At 44.6% G+C, this 22,086-nt stretch overlaps 1 protein-coding gene across 2 annotated transcripts in view; it reads right to left on the bottom strand.

The window, feature by feature from the left end:
- The window catches only part of rbfox1 (RNA binding fox-1 homolog 1), a gene marked incomplete at both ends in the record, with an annotated part of 526,479 nt that overhangs the window by 82,251 nt on the left and 422,142 nt on the right, over nt 1-22,086 (bottom strand). For both annotated transcript variants that reach the window (XM_080524505.1, XM_080524506.1), the window contains 2 exons: nt 7,268-7,307; nt 8,829-8,970. In XM_080524505.1, coding sequence (XP_080380631.1) covers nt 7,268-7,307; nt 8,829-8,970 — 182 coding nt within the window. The remainder of the gene's footprint in view (nt 1-7,267; nt 7,308-8,828; nt 8,971-22,086) is intronic.

Raw genomic sequence — 22,086 nt, 5'->3', positions numbered from 1 at the left:
CTACGTTAAGACCCTCTTCCATCGCCTTCCACGTTGGTCGGCTCAGCATGATGGCAAGATCGTCTGCGTAGCCATACTTTCTAGATGCTGTATCAGGTAGGTCGGGGATGTAAACGTTGAGCAGCATCGGCGAGAGAACAGACCCCCTCTGTTCATCTGACTCAGTGTAACAGTGTGTATGTCCGTCTGACTCAGTGTAACAGTCTGTCTGTCTGACTCAGTGTAACAGTCTGTCTGTCTGACTCAGTGTAACAGTCTGTCTGTCCATCTGACTCAGTGTTACAGTCTGTCTGTCTGACTTAGTGTAACAGTCTGTCTGTTTATCTGACTCAGTGTAACAGTCAGTCTGTTTATCTGACTCAGTGTAACAGTCTGTCTGTTTATCTGACTCAGTGTAACAGTCTGTCTGTCCATCTGACTCAGTGTAACAGTCTGTCCATCTGACTCAGTGTAAGAGTCTGTCTGTTTGACTCAGTGTAACAGTCTGTCTGTCTGACTCAGTGTAACAGTCTGTCTGTCTGACTCAGTGTAACAGTCTGTCCATCTGACTCAGTATAACAGTCTGTCCATCTGACTCAGTGTAACAGTCAGTCTGTCCATCTGACTCAGTGTAACAGACTGTCTGTCCATCTGACTCAGTGAAACAGTCAGTCTGTCCATCTGACTCAGTGTAACAGTCAGTCTGTCCATCTGACTCAGTGTAACAATCTGTCTGTCCATCTGACTCAGTGTAACAGTCAGTCTGTCCATCTGACTCTGTGTAACAGTCTGTCTGTCCATCTGACTCAGTGTAACAGTCTGTCTGTCCATCTGACTCAGTGTAACAGTATGTCTGTCTATCTGACTCAGTGTAACAGTCTGTCTGTCCATCTGACTCAGTGTAACAGTCTGTTCATCTGACTCAGTGTAACAGTCTGTCTGTCCGTCTGACTCAGTGTAACAGTCTGTCTGTCTATCTGACTCAGTGTAACAGTCTGTCTGTCCATCTGACTCAGTGTAACAGTCTGTTCATCTGACTCAGTGTAACAGTCTGTCTGTCTGTCTGACTCAGTGTAACAGTCTGTCTGTCCATCTGACTCAGTGTAACAGTCAGTCTGTCCATCTGACTCAGTGTAACAGTCTGTCTGACTGACTCAGTGTAACAGTCTGTCTGTCTGACTCAGTCTAACAGTCTGTCTGTCCATCTGACTCAGTGTAACAGTCTGTCCGTCTGACTCAGTGTAACAGTCTGTCCGTCTGACTCAGTGTAACAGTATGTCTGTCTGACTCAGTGTAACAGTCTGTCTGTCTGACTCAGTGTATCAGTCTGTCCATCCGACTCAGTGTAACAGTCTGTCCATCTGACTCAGTGTAACAGTCAGTCTGTCCATCTGACTCAGTGTAACAGTCTGTCTGTCCATCTGACTCAGCGTAACAGTCAGTCTGTCCATCTGACTCAGTGTAACAGTCAGTCTGTCCATCTGACTCAGTGTAACAGTCAGTATGTCCATCTGACTCAGTGTTACAGTCAGTCTGTCCATCTGACTCAGTGTAACAGTCTGTCTGTCCATCTGACTCAGTGTAACAGTCAGTCTGTCCATCTGACTCAGTGTAACAGTCTGTCTGTCCATCTGACTCAGTGTAACAGTCTCTCTGTCCATCTGACTCAGTGTAATAGTCAGTCTGTCCATCTGACTCAGTGTAACAGTCAGTCTGTCTATCTGACTCAGTGTAACAGTCTGTCCATCTGACTCAGTGTAACAGTCAGTCTGTCCATCTGACTCAGTGTAAGAGTCAGTCTGTCCATCTGACTCAGTGTAACAGTCAGTCTGTCCATCTGACTCAGTTTAACAGTCTGTCCATCTGACTCAGTGTAACAGTCTGTCTGTCCATCTGACTCAGTGTAACAGTCTGTCCGTCTGACTCAGTGTAACAGTCTGTCCGTCTGACTCAGTGTAACAGTATGTCTGTCTGACTCAGTGTAACAGTCTGTCTGTCTGATTCAGTGTAACAGTCTGTCTGTCTGACTCAGTGTAACAGTCTTTCCATCTGACTCAGTGTAACAGTCAGTCTGTCCATCTGACTCAGTGTAACAGTCTGTCTGTCCATCTGACTCAGTGTAACAGTCAGTCTGTCCATCTGACTCAGTGTAACAGCCTGTCCATCTGACTCAGTGTAACAGTCTGTCTGTCTGTCTGTCTGGCCTGACTCATTGTTACAGTCAGTCCATCTGGCCTGACTCAGTGTATCAGTCTGTCTGTCCATCTGACTGAGTGTATCAGTCTGTCTGTCCATCTGTTCTGACTCAGTGTATCAGTTGCCTATCTGACTCAGTGTAACAGTCTGTCCATCTGACTCAGTGTAACAGTATGTCTGTCCATCTGACTAAGTGTAACAGTCAGTTTGTCCATCTGACTCAGTGTAACAGTCTGTCCATCTGACTCAGTGTAAAAGTCAGTATGTCCATCTGACTCAGTGTAAAAGTCAGTCAGTCCATCTGACTCAGTGTAACAGTCAGTCTGTCCATCTGACTCAGTGTAACAGTCTGTCCATCTGACTCAGTGTAACAGTCTGTTCTTACATCCGACTCAGTATAACAGTCTGTCCATCTGACTCAGTGTAACAGTCTGTCTGTCCATCTGACTCAGTGTAACAGTCTGTCTGTCTATCTGACCCAATGTAACAGTCTGTCTGTCCATCTGACTCAGTGTAACACTCTGTCTGTCTATCTGACTCAGTGTAACAGTATATCTGTCCATCTGACTCAGTGTAACAGTCTTTCTGTCCATCTGACTCAGTGTAACAGTCTGTCTGTCTATCTGACCCAATGTAACAGTCTGTCTGTCCATCTGACTCAGTGTAACACTCTGTCTGTCTATCTGACTCAGTGTAACAGTATGTCCATCTGACTCAGTGTAACAGTCTGTCTCTCCCAAGATGGCGGCGCGCTCAGACGCGAGGCTTGGAGTGGCTTCCACGCTGGTGTTTTTTAGTGTTTTTAAGAATATTTGTATGTACATTTTTATTTTAGTACTTATAGGGAACGGTTGTGTAAATAGTACCTACAGCAGACTAGACTTACTAGAAGTTGGTGCGAAAAACGAGGGGACTGTAACGGCGGAATTCTTAGAACAACAAAGGATCCCTTTCGACATCGCGAGGTCGCCGGGTGAACAGTACTACGCTATCCCAACACTAAGGCGTAAGCGAGTGAGGCGAGACCGTAAACAACGCCGAGGAGCAAGGGGAGGCCTGCTAGCAAGGCTGAGGAGAAGCCCAAACAAACCAGCTTTGCCAAGCATTTTCCTCTCTAACGTCAGATCCCTGACGAACAAGATGGATGAACTGAGACTACAGGTGGCCAAAAACAACATCGTAGGGGATAGCTGTGTGATTATTCTGACCGAAACCTGGCTAAATGACAACATTGTGGACGCTACTGTTAGCTTGGAGGGGCGAACGCTGCACCGCGCTGACCGAACGCTGCTTAGTGAGAAGACCCGCGGAGGCGGCCTCATTATATCTACGAAGGACAGCTGGTGCTTAAACACGAAAACTGTAAGTAGCCACTGCTCCCCAGACCTGGAATACTTGACTGTTAAATGCCGACCCACATACCTCCCTAGGGAGTTTAACGCGGTGCTAATAACATGTGTGTATATAGCGCCTAGCGCAGACAGCAGAGTAGCATTGGCGCGACTATATGAAGTCATCAGTAGCCAACAAAGCACTGATCCACAGGCTATTCACATCATAGCGGGGGACTTCAATCATGTCGACCTGAAGGCAGTACTACCCAAGTTCTATCAGCCTGTGAAATGTGCAACGAGAGGAGGAAAAAACACTGGATAAGGTATACACCAACATCAAACGTGCTTACAAGGCTAGTCCGCTAGCTCATCTAGGCATGTCTGACCATGTGTCAATCCTCCTGATTCCTGCATACACTACAATGGGGAAAAGTGCTCCCATCACCACTAAGACTGTCAGAACCTGGCCAGAAGGGTCCGCTCCACTGCAGATCTGCCTAAATGACACCCTATGGCAGGAATATGAGCATGAGGATCTGGAACAGTACACGTCGTCGGTTCTGAACCACATAGTGAACTGCACCAACTCAGTCACCGTGGACAAACGGGTCCGGGTCTACCCCAACACGAAGCCATGGATGACTGGGAAGGTCCAAAAGCTGATCAACGAGAGGGACAACGCCTTCTTCGCAGGGAAGAGCACACCGCTGTACAGCTCCACCAGGGCCAACCTAAAGCGCGGCATCAAAGCGGCCAAGGCAGAGCACAGAGAGAAGATTGAGGAATGCCTCCTGAGCAACGACTCCAGGCGGATGTGGCAGGGGGTTCAGCAGATGACAAACTTCAGAGCCAACAGGCTCACAGCCGCAGAGGACGACCCCCTGCTGGCGGGAAAGCTGAACACCTTCTACGCCCGGTTCGACGAGGGGCGAACGGAGGTAACCGCAACACAAACACCAATCTCTCCAGCTCTCAGCAGCCTCACCCTCACAGAGCATGAGGTGAGACGCGTACTGAAGGCGGTGGACCCCAGGAAAGCCTCGGGGCCGGATGGCGTCCTGGGACAGGTGCTGAGAGACTGCGCCGACCAGCTGGCCGGGGTTTTCACCAACATCTTTAACCAGTCTCTGTCCCAGGCCACCGTCCCACCCTGCCTGAAAACCTCAACTATCATCCCAGTCCCGAAGAAAAGCACGGTGAGCTGCCTAAACGACTACCGCCCGGTGGCACTCACACCAATCATCATGAAGTGCTTCGAGAAACTAGTCCGGGCCCACATACTCACACGCCTCCCGCCCAACCTGGATCCATACCAGTTCGCCTACAGAGCCCACAGGTCCACAGAGGACGCCATAGCGACGACTCTCCACGCCACTCTATCCCACCTGGAGAGGGGAAACAGCTACGTGAGACTGCTCTTCGTGGACTTCAGCTCCGCCTTCAACACCATCCTTCCAGAAAGGCTAGTGACCAAACTACTAGACCTGGGTCTATCACACTCTATATGTGCGTGGATCAAGGACTTCCTGACCGACCGCCCCCAGAGGGTGCGGGTGGGCCCCCACACCTCCACAGCCCTCAGCCTCAGCACTGGGTCCCCCCAGGGCTGCGTGCTAAGCCCCATCCTCTACAACCTCTACACCCACGACTTCACCCCCGTCCACCCCAGCAACTACATCGTAAAGTTTGCAGACGACACCACCGTGGTGGGATGTATCTCGGGGGGGGACGAGGCGGCGTACAGGGATGAGGTAGAGCAACTGAGCAAGCTGTGCAAGGTTAACAACCTGCTGCTAAACAAGTCAAAGACCCAGGAATTCATCGTAGACTTCAGGAGGAAAAAGTCAGAGATCCAGCCCCTGCTCATCGACGGAGAGAGCGTGGAGAGAGTCTCAACCCTCCGATTCCTGGGACATCACATGCGGGATGACCTGGCCTGGAAGGACAACACAAAAGGCACCATCAAGAGGGCACAAACAGCGGCTATACACCCTGAGATGCCTCAGGAAAGAACACAACAAGCAGGAGATACTGGTGGCCTTCTACCGCGGCGCAGTGGAGAGCATCCTCACCTACGGCATCTGCAACTGGTTCTACAGCTGCACAACAGCGGAGAGAAACGCGCTACAGAGAGTCGTGAGAACAGCACAGAAGATCACCGGCGCCCCCCTCCCCTCTCTGGAAGAGCTGTACAACACACGCTGTCTCAGGAAGGCCTCCAAGATCTCCAGGGACCCGACCCACCCTGGGCACGTACACTTTATCAGGCTGCCCTCGAAAAGGAGGTACAGGACCCCGGCCGCTAAGACAAACAGACTGAAGAACTGCTTCTACCACAGGGCCGTCAAGGCCCTGAACACAGCAAAGGCCTACGTTCTGGGCCCAGGACAGTCTGGACGGATTGTATGGCAGCTAGTGCTGAGGCACAAACATGTACATTTCAAGCCTGCAAACTGTGACACTTTAAATAACGTGAAAAAATACTTTTGTGCAATATGACAACCCTAGTTGACTATCTGTGCAGTATAGTACAGTGGATTGTGTACATAGCATTTATTTATGTAAACCAGCTCCTTACCTTCTTGTGATTTTATTCTTTTTCTAAAAGTTTCTTTTTTTTCCCCTTTCCTAACACCAGGGGAGCCACCCCTCCTAAATTTCGTTGTTTGGTACCTGTACTGTAGCAATGACAATAAAGTCCATTCATTCATTCATTCATTCATTCATTCATTCATCTGACTCAGTGTAACAGTCTGTCTGTCCGTCTGACTCAGTGTAACAGTCTGTCTGTCTGATTCAGTGTAACAGTCTGTGTGTCCATCTGATTCAGTGTAACAGTCTGTGTGTCCATCTGACTCAGTGTAACAGTCTGTCCATCTGACTCAGTGTTACAGTCTGTCCATCTGACTCAGTGTAACAGTCTGTCCATCTGACTCAGTGTAACAGTCTGTCCATCTGACTCAGTGTAACAGTCTGTCCATCTCACTCAGTGTAACAGTCTGTCCATCTCACTCAGTGTAACAGTCTGTCCATGTGGCCTGACTCAGTGTAACAGTCTGTCCATCTGACACAGTGTAATAGTCTGTCTGTCCATCTGACTCAGTGTAACAGTCTTTCCATCTGACACAGTGTAACAGTATGTCTGTCCATCTGACTCAGTGTAACAGTCTGTCCATCTGACTCAGTGTAACAGTCTGTCTGTCCATCTGACTTAGTGTAACAGTCTGTCCATCTGCCAGTGTAACAGTGACAGTGTAACATTCAGTCTGTCCATCTGACTCAGTGGTGGTGGGGACGGGGGTGGAGGTGGAGGTGGAGGTGGTGGTTGAGGTGGAGGTGGGGGTGGGGGTGGTGGTGGGGGGGGGTGGAGGTGGTGGAGGTGGAGGTGGAGGTGGGGGTGGAGGTGGAGGTGGAGTTTGAGGTGGAGGTGGAGGTGGGGCTGGAGATGGAGGTGGAGGTGGGGATGGAGTTGGAGGTGGTAGAGGTGGAGGTGGAGGTGGAAGTGGGGGTGGAGTTGGAGGTGTAGGTGGATGTGGAGGTGGCGGTGGGGGTGTAGGTGTAGGTGGAGGTGGTGGAGGTGGAGGTGGAGGTGGGGGTGGAGGTGGAGGTAGAGGTGGAGGTGGAGGTGGAGCTTGAAGTGGGGGTGGGGGTACGTGGAACTAAAGTCCACACGGACCAAGACAAGGCATGCTATATGAGGTGGGGGTGGTGTAGGGGGTGGGGGGGCATGCTGTACATGATACAGGATTCATACTTACATAAATATCTGCACCATAAAATCCATCCTGGTAAACGACACTGCGGACGATGCACAGACACATACAAACACACAAACACAAACCAACACACAAACACGAACCAACACACAAACACAAACCAACACACAAACACGAACCAAAACACAAACACAAACCAACACACAAAGACAATCCAACACACAAACACAAACCAACACACAAAGACAAACCAACACACAAACACAAACCAACACACAAACACAAACCAACACACAAACACGAACCAACACACAAAGACAAACCAACACACAAAGACAAACCAACACACAAACCAACACACAAACACAAACCAACACACAAACACGAACCAACACACAAAGACAAACAAACACACAAACACAAACCAACACACAAACACAAACCAACACACAAACACGAACCAACACACAAACACAAACCAACACACAAACACGAACCAACACACAAACACAAACCAACACACAAAGACAAACCAACATACAAAGACAGAACAAAATCAAAATTGGTATTAGTGAATGTTGACATGCAGGCCGTCCAACCACTCCCCCCCGTCTCTGTGGAGGGTAAAGCCTGGTACACACATAAAGATAATCTGGCCTGGTACACACATTAAGATAATCTGGCCTGGTACACACATAAAGATAATCTGGCCGATTTTGGCCTGATTTCCCCCCTTCCAACCAAGGACAGCAAATGCCTGATTATCGGACGGCTCTAAAGATTATCCTACAAGATTATCCTGTGGTGTGAGTTGTGTTAAGAGTCCATTTCTCCCCACAATCTGCTCGGAAAATGGTCGGGGCCGACAATCGTAAATGTTAAACGTGTTCAATATTTACGACCAAAAATCCTTATGTGTGTGGGCAACTCCCGACTCCCTACTAGGGTTGCCAGATGGGCTCGGGTATTTTTGGTGGAATTAACGGTTTTAGACTGTGGTTAGGGTGGAAAATGTCAATCCCATCTGGCAACCCTGCTCGCGAGTCTGATTGTGACGTGGATGGAATGTAGCCAATCAAGAAGCGAGCTGACTTTTCGTTCTTCGGCACTTTATTTGCTCTGTCGCACATGGCTGCCTACGATCAAGGCTGTTCAATCCAAGATGTTTTATCTTCATGTGTGGGGTCTGTCTCAGATAAAACATCTGTTAAGATTTTGAAAATCCTTATGTGTGTACCAGGCTTTAGTTCAGAGGGGCGGAGCCAAACAGTCTCTGTGGAGGGGGGGGGGGGGGGGGGGGGGGGAAGTACCAAATAACTCTGATCCGGTTTTGAAAACATTCACATACGTAAGTCCAATGAAGAGAGGGTGGGACCAGTACTAACACACAGCGTGATGGACGACACTACTAGAAGGACAAGGCTAACGTGTATCACTGCTCACCCACTGCTAATACTAACGTGTATCACTGCTCATCCACTGCTAAGGCTAACGGGTATCACTGCTAATGCTACAGCCACTATTGCTGCTTCTAGATGATTGTTAGTTATGTTTAGGGGGGTTGGGGTGGGGTGTTGATAATGTGGGAGAGAGACATACTTACCCCCCATAGGCAGGGATGTGTGGAGGTGGTGCGGCTGCCCTGAACGTGTTGTACACCGGACGCCCTCTTCCTCTTAAGTGTGCCCCTCTGTATGCTGCTGCTGCTGCTGCTGCAGTGGCTGCTGGGTAGGGGAAGCCTGGTACTGAGGAGAGAGAGAGAGAGAGAGAGAGAGAGAGAGAGAGAGAGAGAGAGAGAGAGAGAGAGAGAGAGAGAGAGAGAGAGAGAGAGAGAGAGAGAGAGAGAGAGAGAGAGAGAGAGAGGCAGAGAGAGAGAGAGAGAGAGGCAGAGAGAGATAGAGACACAGAGAGACAGAGAGAGAGAGAGACAGAGAGACAGAGAGAGAGAGAGAGAGAGAGAGATAGAGACACAGAGAGACAGAGAGAGAGACAGAGACAGAGAGACAGACAGAGAGATAGAGAGACAGAGAGAGAGAGAGAGAGAGAGAGAGAGACAGAGAGACAGAGAGAGAGAGAGACAGAGAGACAGAGAGAGACAGAGAGAGACAGAGAGAGACAGAGAGACAGAGAGAGAGACAGACAATGTGAGAGAAGCTTGTGTTTTGAAAGTGCATTTCACCAGTACAGTCTCTCAATGATTGGGTTCTGGGGGATGGTGCTATCTGGCTATACCAGCGTCTGACAACCTGTTTTACCAGTTTTACAACATACGTTGTGTCATTTCAGTCATTAACTTTGACTGGTAAGGCAAGGCAAGGCAAGTTTATTTGTATAGCACATTTCATACAAAAGGGGCAATTCAAAGTGCTTTACAAACATTATTAAAAAATACAGCAAGAGGAGCATAAGAAAATAAAAATTACAATGAATAAAATCAAATATAAGAAGTAAATAGATAAAACATTTAAAAAGACAATAGTTAATGGAAAAAAGACAATGATAGAAGTGTTTGTGTTTAATCATAACTGGTGCAAAAACATGAGACACTTGAGTAGAGGTATGTGAGGTATTGAAACGTGAAACGCTAGCATTGAGGCTAGTAGCATGCTAATTTGCGTTGAGGGGGAGAGTGGTGATTCGCGCCAGTGTTAAGTGTTTCTTTTGTTTCGTTTTGGCTCCTGGGCTCATTGGGTTTAATTAGTGAATCAGTATGTATGTATGTATGTAATAAAAGTATAAGCTCACTTCAGTTACTGTTGGTAAGTGTAGCCTAGTTTTGTTGATATATGACTTACCCGTGAACGGAGTAGCCTAAATGTAGTGGCTTGGCTAACACAAAGCTAGCTAATCGTGAGGTATCATGTGTAGAGGTATAGAGGAGGTGTAGAGGTATAGAGGAGGTGTAGAGGTATAGAGAGGTGTAGAGGTATAGAGAGGTGTAGAGGTATAGAGAGGAGGTGTAGAGGTATAGAGAGGAGGTGTAGAGGTATAGAGAGGTGTAGAGGTATAGAGGAGGTGTAGAGGTATAGAGAGGTGTAGAGGTATAGAGGAGGTGTAGAGGTATAGAGAGGAGGTGTAGAGGTATAGAGGAGGTGTAGAGGTATAGAGGAGGTGTAGAGGTATAGAGGAGGTGTAGGTGTTTGAGTGTTGTTTTTAGCTTAGATTTTAATATTTTAAGGGTTTGGGCCTGTTTGATTTCTTCAGGGAGTTTGTTCCAGGAGCATGCAGCAGCATGACTGAAAGCTGCTGCACCGTGTTTTGTTTTTACTCTGAGTTATTAGCTGATTAGTCTCAGCTGACCTTAGGAACCTTGCGGGAATATAAGGTGGTAGGAGATCTGATATGTATTTTGGTCCAAGACCATTTTGTGATTTGTATGTAATTAGGAGGATTTTGAATTCAATTCTCTGAGAGACTGGTAGCCAGTGCAGGGATCTCAGGATTGGTGTAATGTGTTCAAATGTCTTTTGTTCTTTTGTTAGGACCCTAGCAGCAGCGTTTTGGCGGCGTTTTGGATGAGCTGCAATTTACGAACAGCTCCTTTAGATAAGCCTGTTAGTAGACCATTACAATAATCAAGTCTACTCGAAACAAGTGCATGGATGAGTTTTTCAAGGTTTTGCTTGGACTCGAAACCTCTCATTCTTGTTATGTTTTTCAGGTGATAGTAGGCTGATTTAGTTATCGAGTTTATGTGGCTGTTAAAGTTTAGATCGGAGTCTAGAATATTTCTGACCTGTTTTTTAGTTTGAAGAGAGAGAGAATCAAGTTTTGCACTGACTTTCGATCTTTTGTCAGGTGCACCGAATACAATTATCTCTGTTTTGTCCTTGTTTAGTTGGAGGAAGTTTTGTGTCATCCAGGCGTTTATTTGCTCAATGCAATTACAGAGATGGGACTATAGTCGTTCGGTGAGAGGGCTATGTAGATTTGAGTGTCATCCGCATAGTTGTGGTAGGCAATTTTGTTCTTTTTTATGATGTGTCCCAATGGAAGCATGTATCAATGAGATTGAATAGAAGGGGGCCAAGGATTGACCCTTGGGGAACCCCACATGTCTTTTTAATTTGGTCAGATACAAAGTTGCCAATTGGAGACATAGTAGCTTCTGTCCTGTAGGTAGGATCTAAACCAGTTTAGGGCAGTGCCCGAAAGTCCTACCCATGTTTTTAGTCTATCTATTAGAATGCCGTGGTCTACAGTGTCAAAGGCAGCACTAAGATCTAGTAGTACCAAAACAGAGATTTTTCCAGAGTCTGTGTTTACGCGAATGTCATTAAGGACCTTAATAAGGGCCGTTTCAGTGCTATTAAGGGGGCGAAAGCCTGATTGAAAGTCATCAAAGAGATCATTAGGGTCAAATAATTGCTAAGTTGTTCGTGGGCAACCATTTCAATAATTTTTCAGGGAAGGTTTGATATGGGTCTGTAGTTGTTTAGTACAAATCGGTCTAGGCCGTTCTTTTTTAGTAGAGGCTTAATAACTGCAGTTTTCAGGGCTTCGGGGAAGATTCCTGATGAAAGGGAGGTGCTAATTATTTGTATCAGTTTGCCTGCCATGCAGCTAAATATGTTTAAAAAATATATTGTTGGCACTGGTTAAGGTGAAACATTAGTTGTTAAGATTATGGTAAGTTCTCAGGGGAAAGCAAACATTTAGCGCTATGGCTGTTAGAGTTAGGGTTAATACTGTATATTAGCAAATAGTTGCATAAGCGACGACAATGAGCAACAATTAGCATGAAAAACCCCCCAACATCATTCTCTCCCATTCCCTCAGATGGAGTAAGTTGCAGTGCATCATTAAAGGTCAGTGAATATCCCAAATGTGACAGGGTCTGGTGAAAAAGTCCCCAGGTAGGGCAAAATCCTTTTTCAGTAGAGTAGTTGTGCATATTGTAAGCTTTCAAATTATGTTTCATAGATTGACATCTGAAAATAGTTGGAGAAGATATGCTTAGGAAATTGTTGGTCCACCTCAAACCAAATACCAGAGAAACTTACTTTGAATCCAAACACACACAAAACAGCTGCTAGTAGGCTAGCGCTAAAAAGGAATATCATTACGAGCATCTAACTGCATGTTAAGCACGCCACAACATGCTGATAGAACACGAACATGTTCAAAACACATTACACATAATTAGATGATCACACAGTCCTTGCTTTTGAACACGTGCTAATATGTAAGGTTGTTTACAAGCCGTGTATCACTAACCCAGTAGCCTGAAGCAGGACGGGACCTGATACAGTGAATCCAATTCACAAATTAGAAAAAAGTCACTAAAAGTATTTAGTGATCGTAAAATCCTGATCTTAGAATTGTAAGGTTCTATCTCCGTTTAGGGCAGTTCAGAGATCTAGGCCCAATCCCGATTCTCTTTTTTACCACTTCGGCTCGTTTTGGAGTCACTCGTTTTGGAGCCATAGCAGTAGTGGTTCCCCGGGGGAAATGGGACAACCCTTCATGGGACAACCCTAATACGTCATCCGTAGTGTAATGAATGGGTTAATTCATAGTCAGGACAGCGCATGCGCCTTAGAGCGAGTTCATGATATACCACTAGGTGACTGACAGGTGTCGAGAGAACCGAAGTAAACTGGTTATACCTTTGTTGAACCCAGACTCAAGTGTCTTATTATTCTATGTCCAAGTGACATTACACGTAGTATCGTAGAAAAGCATTGACGCTCGCGATTCATTCACAACTTGAATGAACTTGAACGCTATCAATCGATCAAACAAGTCATCAAATAAAAAAGAATAATGCTTCATTATCATGGGGGAGAGAAGTTCTACCCGGGATTTGTGTCGTATCGACACCATTCAAATGGTTTCAGATTCCCTGTCCTCTCCCCTATCCGGACACGTTTGAATTGTTATCCTAACCCACGGTAAACCACAGCTATTAACCAGTGGCGGCTGGCCAATAGAGGGCGCTAGGGCGCCGCCCCCACCTTCACTTCCTTGTTGCGACTTGTAAACGTTTTTTTTTAAATAAACATTGTTTATTCACAAAATGCGGCTGATATTCTGTCGGCGCCTATCAGCATTCATTAAAAATCCTCCAATACAATAAGCATTGTATCTGTGTGTGTGGAAAATTCACTGTGAATATACATAGGGGAGGAGTCGGGGCGCCGGCCGAATGCAAGTCTATGGCACTGCAAATACTTTTGGCTTACACGTGAGCTGTAGCAGCGCTCCAATTGGCTGTCTCCTATTTCTCGGCCGGGGCGCAAAAAATGCTGCAGCCTAGGGCCACTACCACTAGGGGTAGTGTCTTGGTTTCTTAGGTTTTCATTTTGGAGACATCTAGTGGACATTACATTCGTTACTGCCTTTATTCATTGTATATCGGTTTTGTTTAGTCACATGACGTGAGCACACTGTTCAGACGTGATAGTAACTCGTAGCAGCAGCTAGCTGAGAGAAAGAGCTCCGGAGAATCTCATTGTTTACATTCTTGCCCTGGAAAAGGCTTTGCTTGTAAGTTTGCCTTTTATTTTCTTGCTACAACTACAATGTATAATGTATATGTTTATAAATACATAGCTTATATTATTTAAGTATAAATATTTTGGAGCTGTATTTGTATTGCTATATTGATATTATATGTTGGCTACATACTGTTGATGTTGAAAGTGTAACAGTATAGTTTTGAGCATTACAGTAATTGTACTCTTATGTTTATTTACAGTTTTACAAAATAACCAAACGACCACTCATGTTTCTGAAGATTTAGTAAAGAACTAAACTTTACTCCAGCGTCTGAGGATTCATTGATGTGTCAGTGTGTGTTCGCTATCTGTTGAAGTTGCGCCCTGGTTACGCGCAGTGGGAACAGAATAGGTAGTCAAAATAAAAAATTGCGTGAGACTTGAGAGCCCTGAATATCCGGTTGTTAAGTCTGACGTCAAACGTGATGTTTTGCAATTTCCGGCTCCAAACCAGAAATTCTCTGCACCAGAGTACCAGTGTACTACAGCGGTAGAATGACAGTTTAATCGTTTTTTAGACTCTAGCTTTTTAGATCTATTCATACAACAAGGGACACAGCACTTTCCCGTTTTCCCCATATTGTCAGGGTATTTGAGCCTCGAAAAAGCGCTATATAATTAATTATTATTATTATTGCGGCATTTCGAAGACAGCGCCTCAGCCAACTTTGGACCCGGAAACACGTCGCGACTTAACAACCGATATTCGGACAGACAACAGGAGAGGAGAGCAACAGAGATACAGACAACAGGAGAGGAGAGCAACAGAGAGACAGACAGCAGGAGAGGAGAGCAACAGAGAGACAGACAACAGGAGAGGAGAGCAACAGAGAGACAGACAACAGGAGAGGAGAGCAACAGAGAGACAGACAACAGGAGAGGAGAGCAATAGAGACAGAACTGAGGTGAGGTGAGCAACAGAGATAGTTCAGGATGATAACAAACAGTTCAGTATGACAGAGACAACTAATAGAAAGACAACTGTATGATTATAGAGTTTACATGTTCAAGGAAATATTGTATGATAATAGAAAGGTACACTTAAATTTAATTAAAGAAGTAACAAAGAACACATTTATTATCACAATTGCATTGTGTTCCATGTCTTTCTCCATTGAATAAATATTGCCTAGTTGAATGGCTAAACAAGACAACTGTCTGGACAGTACTGCTAGAATTATTCACCTTACCGCTGCACAGATAGACAAAGGGTATAAGTCCATTCTGTTAACATTAGGACTACTCTGCTAACAAAGACTAATCCAGTTGATTTGTCAGTTGTTGTGCATTATACTTTTGTTGTGTTTGCAGTTTGCCCTTTAATAAGTTATATATAAAAATAATTAAGTTATATATATATTCTCATGCTAAAATCGACTGTAAATCCAGATTTTAAAGTTGATATTCTTCCCCGTGGAGCATGCCCCCATAACCTGTGCCCCACCCAACATTAAATTTATCACCAGCCGCCACTGCTATTAACCCGCAAAGGGTGCCTCCGGGCACCGTGTTTGTCCGTGAATAACACCGGCTATGAAGGTGGTACAAACACAATACTACTTTGCTAACTTCACCATCGGTATACGGTCATTTTGAGCCATCAACCAACCCGCTGGCACCCCGGGAAGTTATGTTTCGAACCCCGAGAGCATGCATAAATGTCTATCCGGAAAGAGTACACTCTCCTCGGCCGCGGCACGCGCCTCTCCTCGGTAACTTGGAGGAACGAAAAGCTTACAGCAGGCGGTCTCCCATCCAGGTACTAACATGGCCCAACCCTGCTTGATTTAGGACAACAGTGCAACAACTTCGAGGCTGAACTTTAGTTACATTTACGGCGTCATATGCCATCAAAAGGAAACATGGAAAAATGCATGACTTACAGATTTAATTTTATGACGTTACGAAATCCGATGTGACAGGAACACTGGAGAAACAGCCGCTGTCCACTGCATTAGTTAACTACATATAATAGTACATAATAACAACTGCTCGGATTAGATTGACGGTTGTTTTGGTATAATAACAACTATAGCGTCATATACCACCATGGGGGGGGAATTCGCGCCTATCATGCTGTCAAACACCACAGGTAATAATTTATTTCTAAATAAACATGATTGTACATCTCTGAAATGGAAATCGCGCTGTGCTTGACACTTCCAGCCTGTGACAAACGCGCAGATATGAGTGCTCCGGTCTTTCCTGCTGGCTCCGGTGTCCTGAGCGCGCTGGACTGTGAAACTTTCTATGTTAAGCATTTTGTAATGCTTGTTATAAAGAAAAGGTCTATAATGCATTGAAATGACATTAGTAGCCTACATCAGACATTAGACATCAGACATGGAAATATGTCAATGCGCGGCTGTCATGCACAAATCAGCTTGTAACGTTAGACACACAGCACATCGGCATAATAACGTTTTGTTGTTGTTGTGCTTGTTATAAAGAAAAGGTCTATAATGCATTTAAATGAATGATACAACCCATTAATAATATTACCTAATAACAACTGCTCGGATTAGATTGCGGGTGGAAATAGGTCAAAATGCGCATCATGTACAAGTCAGACGAACGTTTGATAGATAACTTTACATATGTGTACCATCATCCGCTGTCAAACGCCACAGGTAATAATTTATTTATGATTGTACATCTCTGAAATGCTCGACTGTCATGCAGCGTTGCGTTACTGTAACGTTAGACACAGCACCGACATAAAAGCGATATTTTGGTTATGCTTGTTATAAATAAAAGGTCTATAATGCATTGTAATGACATTGAACTAAGATAATACGATGGTTATCATAATTTTTCAAGTCTTTAATTACAAGTAATTCCAGAAAAAGTAAATGACATTTCAGGCTCGCTTCCGTATTACGAGAGCGAAAATAACATTTCTGTAGATGTTTCGCAATGCATGCCGGAAGGGAGTCTCATGGCTCCGAATCGAACGAGGGTCAAGATTTGCTCCGAACGGAGCCAACCCTAACCCTAAACCTAACCCTAACCCTAAATGAGTAATGAATTGGGACGCCACTACGGCTACACGTGAACGCGCAAAACGGAGATTAGGGGTGAAAACGGAGCCAGAGTGGTGAATTGGGATTCACCCATTGAGCATCAAAGTTTTTACATTCCATTATGTTTTGTGAGATGGAACCTTTGTATTTTATTATATAACTAAAACATTTCAACATTTAATAAATAATACCACACAGGCATTAATAAACACATAATGGATCAGATTATGTAAAAAACTAAATTGTTTAAGAACCTTATAATTCTAACGTCACAAATTGATGTTGTTGTATTGAGTGGGCTCTTCAACACTTAAACTTTCATAATATGAATAAAAACGAATACTTTTTTTGTTCATTTGCGCGACTTGAACATTGACGACATGCAGACCTTTTCACCAGACCATGTCACATACAGTCCTCTCTTCCTTCTGCACCGCCTAGAGCAGCGGTCGGGAACCTATGGCTCTTCCGGTGACGGCATATGGCTCCCAGACAATTGGGTTGAAAAGTAAAACAAATAAAATGAAAAAAAAGTTGGAAAAAAAATCAGTTTGGAACTGATTTTAAAATACTTGTGATATTGCGTAATAATACTGTGTCATTTTAAAGTAAACAGAAATTCGTTTTGAAGTTACATTTCACGGGACTCTTCACGGGACCCATGACCCGTGACCCGTGGGTCGGGTCGGGAACCAATGTCTCGCGAGAGTGTCAGAGGTCGTTGTAAAGGTGAATAAATAAAAAACAATTTGATCAGATAGTGAACTAGCTTATACGCTTCAACCCTTGTAACGAGAAAGATGGAAAAAAGAAAAAAAGACGATGATTACCGTGCATTCCAGGCTGCGTGGACAGAGGAATTTGCATTTGTGGAGATCGCAGGATCTGCGGTATGTCTAATATGCAATGATAAAATTGCATCGATGAAACGGTCAAATATAAAGCGGCACTTCGATACGCATCATGCTTCATTTGCATCGAAATATCCAGCGGGGGACAGCAGGAAAAAGGCATGCGAGGAGCTACAGCGGAGAGTGCAGACGAGTCAACAGCAACTGCGTGGGTGTCACGGTGACGGTGACATACTTTTCTCTCGCGTTAGATGAGTCAACAGATGTTAGCCATCTATCTCAGTTCAGTATATTTGCCAGGTATGCTGCAGGTGACACACTGCGTGAGGAAAGCTTGGCTGTTTTGCCAATGAAAGGGACAACCAGAGGAGAGGATTTATTCACGTCTTTCATGGAGTTTGCTAAAGAAAAAAAACTGCCGATGGTTAAACTTATTTCTGTCTGTACTGATGGTGCCTGTATCACCTGTTATCTGTTATAAACATGTTATAAACATCACTACTGTATCACCTGTTATCAGTTATAAACATGTTATAAACATCACTACTGTATCACCTGTTATCAGTTATAAACATGTTATAAACATCACTACTGTATCACCTGTTATCAGTTATAAACATGTTACAAACATCACTACTGTATCACCTGTTATCTGTTATAAACATGTTATAAACATCACTACTGTATCACCCTGTATGTTGGGGAAGAACAAAGGATTTGTAGCGCTTCTCCGTGAACATGAAAAGAGAGCCATCATAAGTTTTCATTGCATCCTGCACCAGGAGGCGCTTTGCGCTCAGACGTGTGGCCAGGAGCTAGGTGAGGTGATGTCGCTGGTCATTCGAGTGGTCAACTTCATTGTTGACCGAGCTTTAAATGATCGCCAGTTTAAAGCTCTGTTAGAAGAAGTTGGGAATCATTATCCCAGTCTGCTTTTACACAGCAACGTGCGTTGGTTGTCAAGGGGAAAGGTGCTCAGCCGTTTTGCAGCTTGCCTGAGTGAAATCCGGACTTTTCTTCAAATGAAAGGCGTCAAGCATCCTGAGCTAGACAACACTGACTGGCTCCTGCAGTTTCACTATCTCGTGGACATAACAGGCCATCTGAACCAGCTCAATGTGAAAATGCAAGGTATTGGAAATACAATCTCATCCCTTCAACAAGCAGTGTTTGCATTTGAAAGCAAGCTGGAAGTCTTTCTCAGGGACATTGAAACAGGTCGTCTTCTGCACTTTGTAACACTGCAACAATTTAGAGATGCATGCTTAGCAAGTGACTCCACTCAACATCTGGATCTCCAGCAGCTAACTGGCTTTACGTCCAATCTCCTGCAGTCATTCAAAGCACGTTTTGGAGAATTTCGTGCGTGCACTGGTCTTTTCAAGTTCATCACTCATCCACATGAGTGTGCAGTGGACAAAATCGACCTGACATGCATCCCTGGGGTCTCTATGGGAGACTTTGAGCTGGAAGTTGCTGACCTGAAGGCATCAGACATGTGGATGAGTAAGTTCAAGACACTTAATGGAGAGTTGGAAAGTCTTGCGCGACAGCGAGCAGAGCTGGCGAGGGAACACAAGTGGACAGAAATGAAAAAACTTCAACCTGAAGACCAGCTGATTCTGAAAACTTGGAACGAGCTTCCTGTGACATACCACACAATGCAGCGTGTTAGTATTGCCGTATTGACCATGTTTGGCTCTACATATGTATGTGAGCAGTCATTCTCGCATATGAGGAACATTAAGACCAACCTACGCTCACGTTTAACTGATGGAAGCCTCAACGCCTGCATGAAGCTCAACCTCACCACGTATGAACCAGACTACAAGGACATCAGCAAAACCATGCAGCACCAGAAATCGCATTAAAAGTAAGACATATTTAATTTATTATATGTTAAAAATACTATATGGCTCTCAATGAAATACATTTAGAAATATTTGGCTTTTATGGCTCTCCCAGTCAAAAAGGTTCCCGACCCCTGGCCTAGAGTATCCCTCAATCCCTCTATCCATTCCCTCCATCACACAGCGTATCCACCTAGACATGTGACTGCTGTCCCTTCTCTCTCTCCTCCTATTCTCTCTCTCCCATCACACACTCTCCTTCGGTCCCCTCTGTCTCACTCTCCCTTCTCTCTCTCCTCCCCCCACCCCCCCCCTCTTCTCGTCCGCCCTCCCCCCACAGCCGTTCATCAGGATAGCTTCAGGCATCTCAGAGACAGAAGAACAGGTGTCAGATCCAGGCGGGAGTATCCTAAAGTCAACATAGTAGTATTTCTATGTTATGAACATAGTAGTATTTCTATGTTATGAACATAGTAGTATTTCTATGTTATGAACATAGTAGTATTTCTATGTTATCAACATAGAAGTATTTCTATGTTATCAACATAGTAGTATTTCTATGTTATCAACATAGTAGTATTTCTATTTTATCAACATAGTAGTATTTTGTAAAAGTGGTGTGTTGGTAACAGTGGGCAATCATTTTAAATGTACTGTCTTCTTTTTTTATTACAGCTTTGATGCCCAGATGGATGGGAAGGAACTACACAAGTCCTACTAGATGCTTTATGGACTATAATGATAAATGCATACACACGGACATTATTATTGTTTACCATTCTATTATTGTATTGCTCAATTGTATCTTGCCTAATTTGTTCAATTGCCATGAATTTTACTTTCTTGTACTAGTAAAGGGATGTAATAAACGTTTGGCACACATGGCAATAAAGAAATCATGAATCTTGAATTATAATTATAATTATAATTATAATTATTGTTATTATTATTATTATTATTATTATTATTATTATTATTATTATTGTTATTATTATTATTATTATTATTATTATTATTATTATTATTATTATTATTCAGTAATTTAAACATGTCAGCCTTGCAAGTTTGTTACCTGAGGGTTAGCTGACAACCCCACTGGGGTGACAGATGACAGGTAGATAATGACAGGTAGTGTAATGGGGGAGTGGTTGTCTTGAGGGTGTGGTTGTCTTGAGGGGGTGGTTGGGGTGGAGTTAACCAGCTATTGTTCCCACCCATTACCTCTGTGAAAAAAGACTGTGAATACTTTGAGGCTGGTTTTCTCAGCACAGTGATTTGGAGTGTATCAACATTCAACACTTCTTCAACTTGTTTCAGATTTCAATGTATGACACATCATTTGAAAGCTTACAATCTACCCTTTCATTATCTGGAAAAAAAACTGAAAAATGATGTTGCCAGACTTGCAGACTTTTTAACCAGACCCAGTCACATACACAGAAGGCTCCAGCACAGTCACAGCATATTAATGATGCTCTAATTACTAACGGGAGCAAAAAAGAGAAAGACTTGAGGAGCCTGAAGTGCCTCCACACACACACACACACACACACACACACATACACACACACACACACACACACACTCACACACACACACACACACACATACACACACACACACACACACACACACACACACACACACACACACACACACACACACACTACCTAATGGTGTTTGGGGAGCTTTAAAAAAAGAGGAAAGAGGAATGGATGGAAAGAATGTGACTGAATTAGGCAAACGACGGTCTGGAGGAATTGAAAATATTGATTTTAATTTACAACATATATTTCACCTGTTTTGATGCCCTTGCAAAGACAGACCATTAGGTCTCTCTCTCTCATCTTTGTTCCTATTATCATAACATCTGGATATGTTCCACCAGGTGAGGGCCGTGTTCCGGAAAACGAACAAAAGGAAAGCAGCAGGCCCAGACAGGATTAGTTCTGCTGTCCTGAATGTCTGTGCTGAACAACTGGCTCCAATCTTCACTACAATTTTCAACACCTCCCTCCGCCAATGCACAGTTCCTCAGTGCTTCAAAGACTCCATCATAATCCCAGTACCAAAATCAACCAAGATCTCCAGCCTCAACGACTACAGGCCAATCGCTCTGACATCTGTGGCCATGAAGGCGTATGACACATCGTCCTCTCCTACCTAAAAACCCACACCACCCCCCTGATGGACACGTATCAATTTGCCTATCGTGCCAACAGATCTGTTGAGGATGCTGTCAATCTAGCCCTCCATCACACACTACTACATCTGGAATCACCCAACAACTACGCCCGCATCCTATTCATTGACTTTAGCTCAGCCTTCAATACAATAGACCCGGTCAATCTCTTCAACAAACTGGTGGACATGAACATTGACCCCTGCATCTGCCACTGGATACGGAGCTTCCTGTGGAAAAGACGACAGTGGGTCAAGATGAACAGCCTTTCATCTCGACCCCTGACCCTCAGCACAGGCGCCCCCCAGGGCTGCGTCCTCTCACCCTGGCTCTTCTCCCTCTACACCAACCACCTGATATCTCTCCACAGCTCAGTCACCTTTATGAAATATGCGGATGCCACTACCATAATCGGACTCATAACTAATAATAATGAAGACCATTACCGCGAGCAG

This window comes from Nansenia antarctica (genome assembly GCF_963989245.1).
Source record: "Nansenia antarctica genome assembly, chromosome: 2".
NCBI lineage: Eukaryota > Metazoa > Chordata > Actinopteri > Argentiniformes > Microstomatidae > Nansenia > Nansenia antarctica.
The sequence above is the reverse complement of the archived record's forward strand: the minus strand, read 5'-3'. Positions and strand labels throughout refer to the sequence as shown.